This window comes from Bubalus kerabau, chromosome 4, assembly GCF_029407905.1.
Source record: "Bubalus kerabau isolate K-KA32 ecotype Philippines breed swamp buffalo chromosome 4, PCC_UOA_SB_1v2, whole genome shotgun sequence".
Lineage (NCBI taxonomy): Eukaryota > Metazoa > Chordata > Mammalia > Artiodactyla > Bovidae > Bubalus > Bubalus kerabau.
The window spans coordinates 76949387-76968809 of NC_073627.1; the positions used below are offsets into that span (position 1 = coordinate 76949387).

The 19423-nt window shown below is 42.6% G+C and overlaps 1 protein-coding gene across 2 annotated transcripts in view; it reads left to right on the forward strand.

The window, feature by feature from the left end:
• Positions 1–19309, forward strand: part of RIGI (RNA sensor RIG-I) — a 49415-nt gene extending 30106 nt beyond the window's left edge. For both annotated transcript variants that reach the window (XM_055577807.1, XM_055577808.1), the window contains 4 exons: positions 1011–1181; positions 2631–2782; positions 11315–11458; positions 13700–19309. In XM_055577807.1, coding sequence (XP_055433782.1) covers positions 1011–1181; positions 2631–2782; positions 11315–11458; positions 13700–14038 — 806 coding nt within the window. In that variant the 3' untranslated portion in view covers positions 14039–19309. The remainder of the gene's footprint in view (positions 1–1010; positions 1182–2630; positions 2783–11314; positions 11459–13699) is intronic.
• Positions 19310–19423: the final 114 nt, after the last annotated feature.

A 19423-nucleotide genomic window follows, 5' to 3' on the forward strand; every position in this document is an offset into this window, starting at 1 on the left:
ATTTTGCTGCCAATATACTGGGACAGAGTTGGAACTTTCATCAATTCTGTTAACTCTGAGGTGGAGACCACTTAAGTTCCTGCTCTGCTCAGTGTATCAGTGGCTGGAAACTGCACGGTGGTGGGGCCCTCAGCTTAAATCCCAAGCCTGCTTTGCTGGTTAGCTGTCAGTTTACCATCCCTCCCGAACCTCCAGGTCTTCACCTGTAATAAAGGGGAGCCATAACACTCGCCATATCAACCTAAAAAGGGCCTTGTGAAGTTGCAGTGAGTAAGTAGATGTGAAAAGGTCTTGTTAGCTGAGAACTCCTGTATGTGCACAAAGGCGTTACAGTTAGCTATTGATATATTTTTAAAAATTTTATTGGAAATAGTTGATTTATTGGAAATAGTTGCATTAGTTTCAGGTGTACAGCTAAGTGAATCGGTTACACATATACATATAGCCACTCTTTCTTTTAGATTCTTTTTCCATATAGGCCATTACAGAGTATTGAGCAGGTTCTTATTAGTTATCTGTTTTGTATGTAATAGTGTGTATATGTCAGTCCCAGTCTCTGTTTATCCCTTCCCCCCTTCCCCTCTGGTAACCATGTTTGTTTTCTACATGCATGACTCTACTTAGGTTTTGTAAATACATGCATTTGTACCCTTTTCTTTAGACTCTACACATAAGTGGTATTCTATGGTATTTGTCCAACTGTTGGTATTTTTTCAAAAGATTTAATATTTGTTTTGCGATATCGTGACCGAAACCACATAGCTAGTAGGTGCTGCAGCTGGAATTTGAGGTCAGGCAGACTTGTGATAGAGTCCAAGATGTTAGACCCCCACCTTATCTTCTCTAAAGCAAGGACAGGGATAGGCCCTTCCCTGAAGGCTGTTGTGAGATCATGAATATAAAGCACTTATCACAGTACCTGGCATGTCCTAAGCTTTCCATAATTAACAGCTATTTTTTTCAAGGGTAAAGTTCCCTCTTGGTGAGTTATGTAATGTCCTCTGACACAGGAATGACCCTCCCAGCACAGAAGTGTGCACTGGATGCATTCCGAACCAACAGAGACAGCAAGATTCTAATTGCTACCTCGGTTGCTGATGAAGGCATTGACATTGCTCAGTGCAATCTGGTCATCCTCTACGAGTATGTGGGCAATGTCATCAAAATGATCCAGACCAGAGGTAAGAAGAGCTGTGATGCCAGGACTCAAAGGCTGCCGTTTTGTCTGACTTGTGACCGTGTCTGTCCTTCCAGCCCTTCTCCTTTGCTGTCACTGGCGGCACAGTGGCCCCTTCTGCCACTGGCCCTTATGGTGACCTACTTGGTCAGGATGGGGTGGCTACAGTTGTGTCCACAGTTTTGTCTGTTTTTGTTCTTGTTCACAATGAATATTGCTTACTTAGTTAATATTGGCTGACATGTTGATGGAAGGAAAATTCCAGCTTTGAGGCTTCGGCAGTCATACGTGAGCCCTTCATGGCTGTGCTTAGGTGCTGGTGGGTCCCCTGTGTGCCAGAAAGGACGTGCAAGGAGTTCTCCCGCTGGAACTAAGCAGCCTCTTAACTAGTCTTTCTTATTTTTTCTTAATTTCTATAACTACAGCTGCCACATTATTTTTCCTGAAAAACAGCTCTGAGCATGTCACCTCCCTGTATAGAAACTCCCACGGTTCCCAAATCTTCTTGATGTTAAAGCATTTTCAAAATCCGGCACCCTCTTAAGTTTCCAACCTTGTTTCCCATTCTTCCACTTTGTGTATTATCCACTTCAGCCTCCCTGGCTTCATCTTTTTTCCTGTTTGAAGGACTTGCTCATGTATTGCTGCTGCTGATCTTTGTTTCTCTTGCCCTGCTTCCACATCACTGGTTCCTCAGTCTACCAGCTGGCAATCATCTCTAATTTGAATGCCTGTGGCCCTTTTATCCATCTTTCTTATACCACTTCTCATTTTCCACCTATATTCTGGTGGTTGTGAACATGTCTCTTTTTTAAAAGTTTTATTTATTTTTGGCTATGCTGGGTTTTCCTTGCTTTTTGCTCGGGCTTTTCTCCAGTTGTGGTATGCGGGCTTCTCGTTATGGTGGCTTGTCTTATTGCAGAGCACAGGCTCTAGGGTGTGCAGACTTCAGAGCACGTGGGCTCGTAGTTGTGGTGCACAAGCTTAGTTGCCCCGTGGCATGTGGTATCTTCCTGGACCAGGCCTTTAACCTGTTTCCCCTGCATTGGCAGGTAGATTCCCATTCACTGGACCACCAGTGAAGTCCTGTGAACGTATCTTATTTCCCCATTTCCCCATCTGTTTATCATTCATCTTTGGGGCCGTCACAATGTCATCCTGGAGGTGCTTGCTGGGTTGTTTTTAAGCAGTGTCTCTAATAATGTGTCTGTCCCATCACACTGCACCAGGGAGACCCTGAGCAAGCAGCCTAAGTGGGCTCCTTGTTTGTCTGAATGTTTAATGTGCAGCTGCACCCCTGCGTTGACTCACACCCTACCAGCTCGGCTTTTCCAGAAAGTGGGATTCAGTGAACCCAAGTCGAATTTTAGGACTAGCCCTGCTTTGTTCACATTCTCAGATTTGTCAGAGTTTTACATCAAAGACACCAAGTAAAATGTTTATTTTCTAACAGGCAGAGGAAGAGCAAGAGGCAGCAAGTGCTTCCTTCTGACTAGTAATGCTGATGTAATCGAAAAAGAAAAACTGAACATCTGCAAAGAAAAAATGATGAATGAGTCCATTTCAAGGCTGCAGGGATGGAATGAAGCAGTATTTAAGGAAAAGGTAAGTCTTTGCATCCGTGTTACTCCTTCAGAATCTAACTGTAAGCCATGAACAGGGACCATGAGCATGGTTGGTACCTGTTATCATTTTGCTCTGTTTCTTAGGTTATATTTTTATTTTTTTAAGTATTTGTTTATTTGTCTGCATTGGGTTTAGTCGCAACACATAGGATCTTCGTTGTAGAGTGCAGGCTTCTCTCTAGCTGTGGTGCACAGGCTTAGAAGTTGTGGCAGACTAGTTGCCCCACAGTATGGGGGATCTTCGTTTCTCAATCAGGGATCAAACTCTCGTCCCTGCCACTGGAAGGTGGGTTCTGAACCACTGGACTGCCAGGAATTCATCCCACAGTGAATATCAGGTTCATTCTGCTTTACTTCTCAGTGAGCTAAAATACATTTTATTAGCGCTAATGCTTAAAGCTATGCTTTTAGATATAAAAGGGAAACAGCTAGAATAGCTCCAACACGGACAGTTCATTTTGAGGACAACACCCTAACACTGCAAAACACAGCTCTTAGTCTTTTCTTCACATCACTTTCTAACATCTGGAGTCCTCAGGGAGAGGGTCCTGGCTCACTGTGCCTGGAGCTGTGCCCAGTATTGGAAGGCCTGTTTACACATATGGATGATACAGTGGACCTTGAAGTAGCATGCTGGCTCAGTCCAGCCTCTCAGTAGTGACCTTAGTTTGACTTTAATTTTCTTTATGACACAGCATGGAAGCAGATTAGGGAAAGACACACACACACAGATACCCCCACACACAGACACCCATACTTTCTCCAGACTGTTTGCAGAGACTTCATCTCAGACTCTCTGGAAACACTGGACTCTGCAGGCCTGGGGAAGAGCTTTAACGTTAGAATCAGTGGTTCCAGTCTCCACTCTGCCACTTACAAAACGTGTGACTTCAGGTAGTTCCTCTTTGAAATTATCATTCTTATTTGTAGAACTCACAGGGTGGTTTTGGAGATAAAGTGAGATGTATGCATTTCTTCCTACAGTGCCTGGTTTAAAGTAAGTGCTTAAAATGGGAGTTGTTACAGGACAAGGGTGAGAGGCCTACTTTAACTTCATGAAGATGAGTCTTACAATTCAGTAGACTAATTCCATAGGGTTCATAATTTTGAAAAGTCATAATCTGTATGCTCAAAAAAGTACTGAGAAGGAATGAACTATCGAAAGCAAACTAATGCTTACTTTAGGAAAAAATTATGATGTTATGTCAGTGTTGACTCATTTTAAAAAACGTTTCTCTCTAAAGTTAGGAGAACAAGATATTTGAAAGCACCTCGTCTACATTTTCACTGAGAATTGCAGGGAAATTCTTTAGTTCCTCTTAATTTCCCCCCTTAATTTTACTTAGGATAGGGTTTTTTCACTGAGCCACTTCTCCATTTTGTAGAATATAGGGACGATGCTGATTAAAGGCTTTAAAACCTTTTTAGCTTTGGCATAATATTTTTTATCTCCTCCACTAGGTAACCGTGTGTTTACATTCATGTGTGGCAAAAGCAATAGAGTAAAAGCCTGTTGAGGAAGACAGAGGCTGGAGCAAACATATAGGCATTCTTTTTTTTTTTTTTTTAATAATTTTATTGATTGATTTATATTATTTTTGGCTGTGCTGAGTCTTTGTTGCTGCCAGGACTTTTCTCTATGTGCAGTGAGTGGGGCTACTCTCTAGTTGAGGCGAGCAGGCTTCTCATTGCTGTGGCTGCTCTTATTGCGGAGCATGGGCTTAGGAAGTGAAGGCTTCAGTAGTCGTGGTCCTCAGGCTCTGGAGCACAGGCTTAATAGTTGTGGCACACGGATTTAGTTGCTCCACAGCATGTGGGATCTTCCTGGACCAGGGATTGAACCCATGTCTCCTGCATTAGCAGACGGATTGTTTACCACTGAGCCACCAGAGAAGCCCTAGAGTTCAATTTTTTTTTTTTTTTTTACTTTTTAAAATTATATTTTAAATTAAAATTTAATTTTTGTCTTTTGACTTTTTTTCCCCAAACTTTCTATTTTGTATTGGGGTATAGCCGATTAACAGTATTATGGTGGTTTCAGGTGAATAGCGAAGGTGCTCGGCCATACGTTCTTTTGTAGCCAACGCATCAGGCCATAGGGTGCAGTGAGGAGAAAATGGACTGTTGTTAAATATCTTTTGAATTAGGCTATTTAATAGCACTGGGGAATTCCCCTAACATGCATCGATTGAAAATGGGCAGAGATGGTAAAGAGTGAGCAAGGACCCAGCTCTAGGGTAGCCAGGAGTCGTTGCTAGCTGGTAATGCCCTGGCGGTCAGGAGCTCAGAGTCTTGGCCTCGTCTCTGTCCTGCTGTGGTGACCAGTGCACACTGCCGTGTTGAAAGAGGCAGGCTTTGTTGTCAAGGGCAGAGGCTTAGGAGAAGTATACCAAGGTAGGGGAAACCTCATTCTCTTAAAAGTCAAAGGATTTATGGTTCTTGGGGTGAGCCCCCTGTCTGTGGTGTTTTGAAAAGAGAAAGACTAGAGATCTCTTCAATAAAATTAGAGATACCAAGGGAACATTTCATGCAAAGATGGGTTCAATAAAGGACAGAAATGGTATGGACCTAACAGAAGCAGAAGATATTAAGAACAGGTGGCAAGAATACACAGAAGAACTGTACAAAAAAGATCTTCATGACCCAGTTAATTACAATGGTGTGATCACTCACCTAGAGCCAGACATCCTGAAATGTGAAGTCAAGTGGGCCTTAGGAAGCATCACTACGAACAAAGCTAGTGAGGTGATGGAATTCCACTTGAACTATTTCAAATCTTCAAAGATGATGCTGTGAAAGTGCTGCACTCAATATGTCAGCAAATTTGGAAAACTCAGCAGTGGCCACAGACCTGGAAAAGGTCAGTTTTCATTCCAATCCCTAAGAAAGGCAATGCCAAAGAATGCTCCACACTTGTACTCATCTCACTCGCTAGTAAAGTAATGCTCAAAATTCTCCAAGCCAGGCTTCAGCAATACGTGAACTGTGAACTTCCAGATGTTCAAGCTGGTTTTAGAAAAGGCAGAGGAACCAGAGATAAATTGCCAACATCCTCTGGATCATGGAAAAAGCAAGAGTTCCAGAAAAACATCGATTTCTCCTTTATTGACTATGCCAAAGCCTTTGACTGTGTGGATCACAATAAACTGTGGAAAATTCTGAAAGAGATGGGAATACCAGACCACCTGACCTGCCTCTTGAGAAACCTATATACAGGTCAGGAAGCAACAGTTAGAACTGGACATGGAACAACAGACTGGTTCCAAATAGGAAACAGAGTATGTCAAGGCTGTATATTGTCACCCTGCTTATTTAACTTATATGCAGAGTACATCATGAGAAATGCTGGGCTGGAAAAAGCACAAGCTGGAATCAAGATTGCCAGGAGAAATATCAATAACCTCAGATATGCAGATGACACCACTCTTATGGCAGAAAGTGAAGAGGAACTAAAAAGCCTCTTGATGAAAGTGAAAGAGGAGAGTGAAAAAGTTGGCTTAAAGCTCAACATTCAGAAAACTTAGATCATGGCATCTGGTCCCATAACTTCATGGGAAATAGATGGGGAAACAGTGGAAACAGTGGCTGACTTTATTTGGGGGGCTGAGGAAATATTTGAGGTTATTATAATGCAGTGAGAGGCTTTATTTTTTTGGGCTCCAAAATCACTGCAGATTGTGACTGCAGCCATGAAATTAAAAGACGCTTGCTCCTTGGAAGAAAAGCTATGACCAACCTAGACAGCATATTAAAAAACAGAGACATTACTTTACCAACAAAGGTCTGTCTAGTCAAAGCTATGGTTTCTCCAATGGTCATGTATGGATGTGAGAGTTGGACTATAAAGAAAGCTTAACACCAAAAAATTGATGCTTTTTAAACTGTGGTGTTGGAGAAGACTCTTGAGAGTCCCTTGGCCTGCAAGGAGATCCAACCAGTCCATCCTAGAGGAAATCAGTCCTGAATATTCACTGGAAGGACTGATGCTGAAGCTGAAACACCAGTACTTTGGCCACCTGATGTATAGAACCGACTCATTGGAAAAGACCCTGATGCTGGGAAAGATTGAAGACAGGAGGAGAAGGGGATGACAGAGGATGAGATGGTTGGATGGCATCACCGATGTGATGGACATGAGTTTGAGCAAGCTCCAGGAGTTGGTGATGGACAGGGAAGCCTGGTGTGCTGCAGTCCATGGGGTTGCAAAGAGTCGGACACAACTGAGCTACTGAACTGAACTATTTAATTGCATTTTAGTGTATGATTGAACATCATTAGATGTATTTAATTTTTTTAATTGGATGCCCAAAGGGCAAGTTTATATTTTTACCTTTTTTCCCGTCACATTCCCCCCACCCTGAGCCTGCCTTAAGTAATGATCAGAACCATGTCTGAGAAATTAAAATTCCTCATAGGGAAATGTAACCCAGGAATTTCATTTCTAGAAATTTACCCAGAGGAAATAACGAGGTAAATGCACACATCATGCAGCAGTTTTGCAGCAGTGAAAATGTGAATTGGAAATAGGGCACATTAAGCTTCCTTTATGCTTACAGAAACAATGAAGATAATTATAGGTGGGATGGAGTAGAGTGGGGAATCGGGGGAGAGAAAATCATATTTTGATTGCTTTCCTGACCTATATTCCAGGCCTAAATTTTTTTTAATATAAATCAAGTTGTATTTGAATTTGAAGTGCTTTAGAGATCAGTGACTTCTCAGTGGGTGATCAGTAACCAGTACAAGGTGTACGGGGCTGGGACATTTCTGCTCACAGTGACAATAACTGTCTCATCCATGCAGAATATGGGCTCTCCACCAAGCCCTGCAAATGCTTATTTTTATCAACGGTTCTCACAGTGATCCATGTGGTCAAGCCTCTCATGAAGTCACTCTCTGGGAGGGAAACTGAGGCATGAAAATTTCATTGTCAGTAGATCACACAGCTAGGTCGCGGTAGAGCTGGCAGAGTCCATCTGTCTAAACTCTGCATCTGTTGGCCTAACCAGAAATGTTTGAAGCATAAATAAGGACAACTAAAAAAATTTTACCGAGCAATAGAAGGTAATTAAGAGAAAAGAAACCCTGGGACTACCCTGGTGGTCCAGTGGCTAAGACTCCGAGCTCCCAATGCAGGGAGCCCACGTTCAATCCTTGGTCAGGGAACTAGGTCCCACATGCTGCAACTAAGACCCAGCACAGCCAAGTAAAAAACTTTTGAAAAAGAAAGAAAAGAAACACCATTTTCTTGAATGGAATGACTGGATATTTTAAAGATGTGCATTTACTGCAAATTCAGTTGTACATTTATCATAGCCCATAATCAAAATATAAATGATATTTTAGCTTTGTAAAATGGCTCCAGAGTTTATATAGACACATACATAAGTGAAAATAGCGATGACATTTCTGAAAAAATAACTCATGAATAGGTATTGCCCTACCCAGTATTGAAGTACAAATCACCATCATTAACATTTTCATGGTTCTCGGCAAAAGACTAGCGTAACAGACCAAGACGAATACCAAGGAGCATTAAAGCTATGCCAGGCGGTCCTGATCAATTATTAACTCATGTTACCTCCCAACAACCTAGGAAGTAAATGCTATGACTATTCCCATTTTATATTTGAGGCACTTGCCCAGAATGACACAGCTGCTCAGTGGTAGGAACAGGGCTTACTTACACCTAAGCTGTCTGGTTCCACCTGGAACACTGGATAAAAAAGAGGCAGCCCCACAGCAGCGGGGCAGAGCAGATCCTTCCACACACAGCTCTGCTCTGTAGTCACCATGCTTTCTTCCTTTATTCTTCTGTCATGTTCTTCTCTTTGGAGAACTTCTTTTTGCTCTTCTTTTAGGGAAGGGAACGTCTGCTGGTGCACAGATTCTTAAAATAATTTGTTTTGCTTCACTGAGAATGTCTTGATTTCCTCTTTATTTCTGAAGTATATATTGCGGAGTATATAGGCATTTGGATTGACAGGGTTTTCTTTTAGCATTTGAAAAACATTGTGTCACTTTTGTCTGCTGTCCACATTCTCTGGTGAGAAATCTGGTGTCATTCAGATTGTTTTTCCCTTGTAGGTAAGGTGCATTTTTTTTTTTTTCCTGGTTGCTCTCAAGATTTTTTTCCTGTGTGTTTAGAGAACAGACTTGTGTTTGCCAAGGAGGAGTGGATCGGGGAGGGAAGCTTGGAATCAGCAAATTAAATGTAAACTCTTATATATAATAGTTTAAACAGCAGCAGAATAAACAACAAGGTTGTACTGGATAGCACAGGGAACATATTCAGTATTCTGTGATAAATCATACTAGGAAAAAAATGTGTCTATATGTGTGTAACTGAGTCACTTTGCTGTACAGCAGAGATTGGCATAACATTGTACATCAACTACACTTAAATTGAAAAAAATTTTAAAAAGACAATATAAATCAAAGGGTCTGGACTTCCCATAGGATAAATCTCTTAAAGGTGAAATTACTACATAAAAAACCATGTAAATCCAGAAATAGATAAATACATGAAGGTAAGGGGCAAACCATACACACACACCGAAGTGTGTTTTCCCTGTGCCTTTAGTTTTCAGAAGTTTCATTATAATGTGTCTTGGTGTGGTTTCTCTGCATTTATCCTGTTTGGATTTGTCCAGCATCTTATATCTGCAGGGTTCTGTTATGTAAAATTTGGGAAATGTTTAGTCATTGTTTGTCTGAGTACTTTTTAAGCTCTGCTCTTTCCCCTCTCCTGTCGTAACTGTTAGATCTTTTTAAAATAGTCCTAAAGTGACCTGAGGCTCTGCTCATTTATTAATTTTTTTCTATTTACTTTCTGTTGTTTAGATTGGGTCATTCCTATTGTTCTGTCTTCCAGTTCACGGATTCTCTCCTTTGTCCTCTCCATTCTGCTATTGAGCCCATCCACTAAACTTTTTGTTTTGGTTATTGTATCTTTAAGTTCTAAAATTTCCATTCTGTTCTTCTTTATATCTTCCATTTCTTTGTTGAGCCTCTAAATTTGTTTGTTTCAGGAGTGTTTATGATGACCCATTGAAGCACTTTTATTATAGCTAGTTTAAAGGTTTTGTCAGATGATTCTCAAATCTCTGTCATCTCAGTGTTAACATCAACTGGTTGTCTTTTTTTTTTTTTTCCATTCAATTTGAGATCTTTCTGGTTTTTGGTATCAAGAGTGATTTTTAAATCAAAACCCAGAGGTTTTCATACCAGATAATGAAATTTGGGGTCTTAACCTTCCGTGTTAGCTGGCGTCTTCTGATAGTGATCTGGCAGGGGAGGTAGGTGACCCTGCTTCATAACTGCCAGGTGAGGGTAGAAGTCTGGGTTTCCTACTCAGCTGCTGTTGATGTCAGCAAGGGCAGGCTCCTTGTAACTTCCGCTTGGGAATGCAAGTTCTGGCCCCCAGCGTGATCTCTATGGATTCTACAGGCAAGGGGGGCTACCATGTGGCAGGACTGAAAATCCTGGCTCCCTGTGTGGCCTTCTCTGACACCACCAGGGGGGAGTGTTGAGATGCTTCGTCTCAGCCCTGCAAAGTGGAATTCTAGGTTCCTCCCCACTAGATTCAGGGTTTCTTGGTTCTTGTTTTTTTTTTTGTTTGTTTTTTGTTTTTTGTTTTGTCATTGTTGTTGATTTCTCCCTGTGGAACAGCTATTGTCTAAAAGTTTTCTGTCTTGCTAGCTGCCCCTGTCTTCATCCTTTGGCTAGAGAGACAGGCTTTTGTTGAGACTTTCTGTGTGTGCCGAGAGGCATTTCTGGTTGCCAGCTTCTTCGGCCCCATGTCTAGGATACACAAGGCAAAAAAAGACAAACCCCAGGGATCTCACTCCCATGTGGTTTCTAGGGCCCCATGGTTCCTAGCTGGTCTGCTTTCTTCTCTTCGTCCTTCAGAATCTTATGTTTATTTTATATATAATGTTTCAGCGTTCTTAGTTGTACTTAGCCAAGGCCTAAATTTTGAGGTAGAATGTAGTCATCCTATTTAGACATTTAACTTCAATGTAATTCAACAATATTCTTTGTGGTTTGGAAGGGAAGAGAGAAAAAAGATTTTAGGTGGTGGGGGACTCTTCTGCCGGCTGTTCTATTCAATGGGTTTATACCTTGGGAGTGGGTATTTTATTCCTAAAACAGTCAATGCATATCATATATCTATTTGTGAAGGATTTAAAAAATTTTACCAACTACTAATGTAGAAAGCATGGTTCACATGACTATTTTATGGACATCTTTCATGCTTTTATGGATCTTTGATGAAGATATTGGAAAGACTAATTGGAGAGGCCACAGTTAAACACTAACAAAGAATTAGGAGAATCAAAATTATCTGTGGGATTTTTATAAACAAAACCAGGTCCTGTATGTTCATAGAAGTTGTATAGGAATAAATTATTATGTACGTGTGTGTGTGTGTGTGTGTGTGTGCGTGTGTATCTTAATTATACCCAGAGTACATATTTGAAGGTTTTCTTGTCTGCTTTTTTGCACTTAGATTCGCCAGATACAGATTCAAGAAAAATTAATCAGGGATAATCAAGGAAAAGTAAAACCTGTTGTTGATAAGAAAAATAAAAAACTGCTCTGCGGAAAGTGCAAAACCTTTGCATGTTACACAGCTGATATAAGAGTGGTGGAGGTAAGCAACCTTTTTCACAAAGAGCACTGGGTCATTTTTTAGCACTCATTAAAGCTTATCTATCTGTGAGAGAATTATAGTAAGAATACTCTTATTTCTTTTATTATCCTGGCCAAGGTCCACGTATTTTTAAAAGGCTAAAACATTTAAAAGAAACCCTAAATATTCAACAATAAAGGAATACTTTAAAAGCTGCTGCTTAACTAAATATTGTATAGCCATTACAAATAATTGTTATGCTAAATGCAATGTGGTATTCTGGATTAGATCCTAAAACAGATAAAGGTATTATTAGAAAAGTAGTAAAATTTATAGCTTAGTAAATAGTAATGTGCCGATATTAATTTTTTAGTTCTGACAAATATGCTATGATATGTAAGATGGAAGTGCTTATTAGGGAAGCTAGGTGAAGGGTACTCAGGACAGTCTTTCCAAGTTTTCTGTAAATCTGCAGTTACTCCAAAATAAAATTTGTTAAACAAAATTATTAGGAAGCTTATGTAGTATAAGGAAAAACTTTTTACAAATTAATGGCAAAGTGGAAAAAAACCAGGATATGTATTAAATATGTATTAAATATGCTATGATCAGAGCAGTGTGAAATAATAGCAACAATACCACCATCACCACCACCAATAAAAACACTTATGTTTGTACCAAAAAAGGCTAGCAGAAGTATACTAAAACATACTCACATTTTGCAGTGAGACACCATGATTCTTTTCTCTTTCTACTATTTTATGTTTTCTTTAAAAATTTTTTTAAATTGGAGTACAGTTGTTATACAGTGTTGTTTGAGTTTCTGCTGTACAACAACGTGAATCAGCCACAAATACACACGTGTCCCCTCCCTCTCGAGCCTTCCTCCCACACCTATTTTACATTTTCTGAACTTTCTTTTGGGGATATGGATCACTTTTACAATGGAAGCAAAATCTCCTGATATTAAACACATCTGCAGCTTAGCTTTCTATTTTTTTTTTTTTCTTAAAACTTTTAGATAAAGGATTAGAAGAATCTCCAAAGACAAAAATTGAACGTAACTCTATTGCTGCTGACTGGGGACAGTGGAGGGCCTGGGCTGGTTCATATGATGAGTTATTACATTACATTAGCTGTTACATGTAACAGGTGTAATAGGTGTGGGAGGAAGGCTCAGGAGGGAGGGGGCACGTGTGTACTTGTGGCTGATTCAACGTTGTTGTACAGCAGAAACTCAGACAACACTGTATAACAACTGTACCCCAATTAAAAAAATTTTTTAAAGAAAACATAAAATAGTAGAAAGAGAAAAGAATCATCGTTTAGTCTTCTGTTTAGTCTCCAGAAAGCTGAAGTCTCTAGTCAGTACAACACTGGAGCAAGAAACACATTTAGGGCTAATATTATCAAGTTCCCATACCTTCCTGAGTCTTTTTCTTTAGCTGTAGAAGGTCCTTTCAGCTCCAATTTGGGTGATTTTCTCTTGAAATAGCCCTTTTAGACTCTGTTTTCCTGAGGGCCAGGTTTGTAGGATCTGTATTTGTTCCGTGCACTGTGAAGTTTATTTGTGTTTATTCTAATGTTGTGGGTGGGGCCAGTGGACAGCTTAGTCCCTGAGACTCTTCAGATACACATTGACCCTTTGTTGTTCTCTGTATCCTTGGGATTCTTCCTGTCAGGGACACTGGTGAACTTGGGCTTCCCGGATCTTCAGCAAATACCCCTTTGTCTCTGAATTAATAAGGAGTATCTATTAATATTTTCAGGGGTTTCCCTGATGGCTCAGTGGTAAAGAGTCCACCTGTCAATGCAGGAGATTCAGGTTCGATCCCTGGGTCGGGAAGATCCCCTGGAGAAGGGAATGGCAACCCACTCCAGTATTTTTGCCTGGAGAATCCCATAGAGAGAGGAGCCTGGTGGGCTACAGTCCATGGGGTTGCAGAGTCAGATGTGACTTAGCGTCTACAACAATGACAGTCTGTTTTCAGAGCCAGGCTGCCTGGAAACGTTAGTCCTCCTCAGCAGGAGGTGCCCCCATCAACTCACTGTACCTCCACCTGTGTGGCTGGGCGTCAGACTGCATGGATTCTACTCTGGTCTTGAGGGGAATTCACATTTCCTCCCTACTCCATCTGTAAAAGAAGTGGGACCCCGTCTCCTTGTCATCTCAGATTATTGTGGAATTTTATTTTTTAAGTTACAGTTACATTCTGGTTCTAACATTCTGTTTTGGGTGCTATTCGATCCCTTTATCCGTAGGAATGCCATTTCACTGTGGTTAGAGATGCTTTCAGGGAGTGCTTCGTGACTAAGTTACATCCCAGACCGAAGAAGTTTGGGAGTTTTGAGAAGAAAGCTAAGATCTTCTGTGCCAGGAAGGATTGCCTCCATGACTGGGGAATTCACGTGAAGTACAAGACATTCGAGATTCCAGTTATAAAGATCGAAAGTTTTGTGGTGGAAGATGTTGCGACTGGAGCTCAGACACTGTATGCAAAGTGGAAGGACTTTAATTTTGAGAAGATCCCATTTGATGCTGCAGAAATGTCCACTTGCGCTCAGGACCTCAATCTGCAGGGAGTGGATGGCCTTGAATGAAGAAGTTAAACCTGCGTGTAAATCATGGGTCTCTTTGTACTACGGTCGTTATTTTTCCTATGGCTTGTATCATACGGAGTATGTATCACTCAACTTCTATTCATTTTCAGCAGTTTGTACTGATACTATATCATGTCTGTCAAGCACAAGTGAGTGGATTAGAGCACTTGATTCTTTGTTGGCTGGGAGAGCTTGGGAAAAATGAATAAGCCTTAATTTGTTGCCATCCGTCCTTTCAGAACCCACTGTACCCACAGCCACTCAGACACACTGGGATCAGTGAATGAGTGAATGGAATGTTGAAAGCTTTTCCATACTTCCTTTTCCTTAACCCACTATGCTGAAGCTGAAACTCCAATACTGTGGCCACATGATGCAAAGAACTGACTTATTGGAAAAGACCCTGATGCTGGGAAAGATTGAAGGCGGGAGGAGAAGGGGATGGCAGAGGATGAGATGGTTGGATGGCATCACCGACTCCATGGACATGAATTTATATTTAAGCCAGCTTACTTGCTGATTTTTATTCATTTTCCATTTGTATTTTATAAGACTATTAAGGTTCTGATCACCGGTTTTAATGTGGGCTTTTTCCCCACACCACCAAGAAATTTATCAATGGGGTGTCTTACCACTCAACTCAGTTCTGACATTCTCTGCCTGGAGATGGCATCAGAGGCCTTACAGGTTAAGGGCTCAGTCCTATAAGACTGCCCGCCTCCTCCCTACAAAGTGTCATTACCTGTGCTTTGACCAGTTGCCAACAAAGGTCCATCTAGTCAAAGCTCTGGTTTTTCCAGTAGTCATGTATGGATGTGAGGGTTGGACTATAAAGAAAGCTGAACACTAAACAATTGATGCTTTTGAACTGTGGTGCTGGAGAAGACTCTTGAGAGTCCCTTGGACTGCAAGGAGATCCAACCAGTCCATCCTAAAGGAGATCAGTCCTGGGTGTTCATTGGAAGGACTGATGCTAAAGCTGAAACTCCAATACTTTGGTCACCTTATACGAAGAGTTGACTCATTGGAAAAAGACTGATGCTGGGAGGAATTGAGGGCAGAAGGATAAAGTGATGACAGGATGAGATGGCTGGATGGCATCACTGACTCGAAGGATGTGAGTCTGAGTGAACTCTGGGAGTTGGTGATGGACAGGGAGGCCTGGCGTGTTGCAATTCATGGGCTCGTAAAGAGTCGGACACGACTGAGTGACTGAACTGAACTGAACTGACCAACTGAATACAGATGAAAGTTACAGCAACCTCCTCTGTGGGCTTAATTAATTTGCAAGACTCATAGGACTCAGATTATTGGTTTATTGTAAGAGGAAATAACTCAGTGTAGGGATTGTTCCTACAAATTAGCCAAGATGGCAGTGGTCAGGCTCTCTTGCCCCATGACCTTTTGCTGTCACCCCACGTTTTGTAAATAATGCCTTTGCATGGTTATGTAACAGCTGAGGTCACTTACAGAACTGCGCATGCATGCCATGATGTACTCGCGTGGCTCGGGCCACTTTTTGTTCTGTAAGGCTATATAAGCCCCACCTGAAACGCTCTTTAAGGGGAGTAAGAGCTGCATTGAGTTGGGTTGCGTAGTTGTTGCTCCTGCGGCAGTCATTAGAGAGTAAAGCATGTCTGCCTTCCCACAGTGAGTAAAGAAAGTCTGCCGTTCCTTCCCAGGTGGCTCCGTGGTAAAGAACCCACCCGCAATGCAGGAGACACGGGTTTGATCCCTGGATTGGGAAGAGCCCTTGGAGGAGGAAATGGCAACCCACTCCAGTATTCTTGCTGGAAAACCCCATGGACAGAGGAACCTGGCAGGCTACAGTCCATAGGGTCTCAAAGAGTCAGACACGATTGAAGCAACTTAGCCTGCGTGTTCACAGTTCCTACGGCTCCTCACATGTTCTTCCAGCTTCCTTGCCCGTGCCTCGTCTTCCCTGGGATCAGTGAACAGTGAGATACAGCGAGACAGTTGGCGTAGTCAGTAGGATACAGCGAGACACTCAGGAACAGCCAGGTGAAAGAGATGCATAGGGTAATTATGCAGAAAGGGTTCAGAATTTCCATGTCTTCTCTGAATCTCTCCGTGTTCATACACCTGGAAGCTCTTTGAACCTTGTTCTTTGGGTTTTCTGAAGGCTTCATTTGGGAAGCATGATTGATTAAGTCATTGGCCATTGGTAGCTTGTTTAACTTCCAGCCCCTCTCAGCCCCTGAGGGCAAGGGATGAGACTGAAAGTTCTAACCCTCAGATCCTGTGATTGTTTTCCTGTTAACCAGTCCATCCTTAAGTGTTAGCTGCTCGGTTGTGTCTGACTCTTTGCAACCCCATGAACTGTAGCCTACCAGATCCCTCCATCCATGGGATTCTCCAGGCAAGAATACTGGAGTGGGATGCCATTCTGTTCTCCAGGGGATCTTGCCAGCCTAGGTCTCCTGCACTTCTCAGGTCTCCTCCGCTGCAGGCAGATTCTGAGCCACCAGGGACGCCCACCCTCCCTTAGGTGTGGTCCAAAGGTCAGTCATTAACATAACCAAGACACGTTTGTTGCTGTTACCACTTACAAAATTCCAAGGGTTAAAGGAGCACACACACACACACACACACACACACACACACACAGCAGATTTTCAGTGCTGGAAAATCTGCTGGAAATCTAAATATTTCAGTTTGGATGAAGGTGAGTAGCCCTTCCTTCTCGACAGCCAACCAAAGAACGCAGACGAAAGCTGAAGCAAGAAAAACTGAGAATTTCCTTGTTTCACATTAGCCTGAAGTCAAGCCCTTGCAGGTATAGAGCATGGAACAGAGTAGGCATTTGGTTGAGACTTGTTGAAGGAAAGAAAACAGTAGTAAGGATTTAAGAATTGCATACTCTTGACTGATGCCCAAATGGTCGCTGGATTTCTAGATCAGAGGCTGCGTTTCAGAACCAACTGGGAGTCTTTTTCTTGGGCACATGCCTAGCCCCCTTAGAACATCCTGGCAGGGTGGCAGCTTTTGAAGTTCCTCAGGTGTTTCTGATATAATCTGATACAACCGCTCTTTTCTAACTGTGGTCCCCGCCAGTGCTGACCTTGTATTTCTGCCTGAAATGAAAAGTCACTTTCAGTCTAATGATTGTGTCACAAGGCCAGTAAACTGATTCCCACCCTTAAAACTGAGATTATTATTTGAATTTAAAAACAAGCAAGCCAGCAGGTCAGTGTTGGCTCAAGTGTGACCCGTGGAACGTGGAGCCGTGCGATGCTCTGCAGAAAGCAGCTCTTCGGGCAGATGGGCTTCCATGTTGTCTGCTGCCCCGTCCCCTTGAATGAACGACTCGCAGCACACACGGCCATGGTGTGTCCTGCGTCAGCTGTAGTAATAAGGCCCGTGTAACCCAGTGATTCCCAACTACACTGACCCTAGACCCCCGTATTCACGGAACGTTATCAGCATCCTGTAGAAGAACCATAGTAGCAGATACTCATAAGCCCTGGTGCCGACCAGATGACGAACCAAATTAGAGTATTAATTTCAGGATCATACCAATAACTCTTTTATTATATCATGTAATAAAACTATAAATCCCACTCAACAAATCTGTATTTAAAATGCAGACCTCAGTTTTGAAAATGCAAATTATTAAAACTGTTAAACATCGACTATAATTATATAGTCTTTGTACAGGTGAACAAAAGCAACTTGGATGTTAAATTCTGTTTGTGGTCAGGACATTTAACAGCTTCCGAAGAAGGCAGCCCGTGGAGCTTGGGTTCCTGTTTTTCAGAAGCAGCTCTCATGGCTCCGCCACACTGTCCTAACTCAACCCTGAAAGGCCAGCTGTGCCCCAAATAAGGTTCTTCATTTAGGTGACTAGGAAACTCCCAATATTTTTAGCCTAGGGGACACTGGGATCTAAGATCACAAACTATTAACTGTTATCCCAGAGCTGTCAGTGCCCATATCCCCCAGCACATGGACTGGCCCAGAGTGAGGCCATCACAAATGGAAATGAATTGGAGGGACCTGAGTCTGAGTCGCTAGATCCAATCACCCCTGTGGCAATGGCCACCTCGGTTCTGGAGCCAATTTTTTTTGTTTGTTTAGGCAGTTTGAATTGTGCTTCTAACACTGTAACCAGGAGTCCTGTCTAATATATCCTTCTCCTAGATCACTTTCCACCTACATGAGCTATTCCATAGCCAAAGACACGTGTGTTTACTCGCTGCAAGAAAAATTCATCAATGAACTCACTGTGCGCCAGGGGCACTTGTTTCTCTAGGAGGGATCAGGCAGATACGAATTTAGAAAACAGTAGGAACAAAGGAGATGGGAACCCCATAGACAGGAAGGAGGGGCTGGGCCCAGCACGCTTCTCACCTGGAGAGTAAGCACCCAGTGCCTTCTTGAGAAACCAGGTGAAAGGGGTTTATTTGTCCAGCCTGGTTGTAAGCAAGGATGGGACACTGGCCCAAGACACTTTATTAATGAACATGATAGAGGGTGTTTGGAAGGGAGAGGAGGGAAATTCAGAGGTGAAGGGACCCCATTCCAGAAGTCATAGCCGTAAGAATAAGCACTGAGGGTGGGAAGTCAGGCTGCTCCCAGGCTCGGCAATGGAGGCCTGAGGGGTGGATGTGTTTTTTCAGCCCTTAGTGTTTTTATGCTAGGACTGATTTTAATATGTAGGTCACAGGGTTTTATTGTACAATAGGGTTCTGTTTGTGATTTTTATTTATGAACAGAAGCTAGATCCCAGGATCTCAGAGGCAAGGATGCTCAGGAACCTGCCTTGTCCATTATTTGGGGGGAGAGCTGGGGGCAGGATTTGATCCTGGGTGTTCTGGCGCTAGTGATAAAGATTCCGTCTGCCAATGCAGGAGAAACAAGAGATCTGAGTTCGATCCCTGGGTCAGGAAGATCACCTGGAGGAGGAAATGGCAACCCACTCTGGTATTCTTGCCTGGAGAATCCCATGGACGGAGGACCCTGGTGGGCTGCAGACCATGGAGCTGCAGAGTCAGACACGACTGAGCGAGCACACAGGCCCAAGTTCTGCTGACCAGCCCACAGACCCTGAGTGCTGAAAGCTGAGACTTAAAATTCATTCGAGGGAGATTAATTTGTAAGGTATGGGTGCCCTGTTATGGACTGAACGTGCCCCACCTCCACCCCAAATTCCTATATTGAAGTCCACCCCCCACTGTGATTCTGTGGAGATGGGGCCTCTAGGGTAAGTTTAAATAAAGGTCACGAGGGCCGGGCCCTTGTAAGAAGAGACCCCAGAGAGCTTGTCCTTTCATCCTATATCTGCGCGTGCACTGAGGGAAGGCCACTCGAGGACACAGGGAGAGGTGGCTGGCTGCAAGCCAGGATGAGAGCTCTCACCAAAAA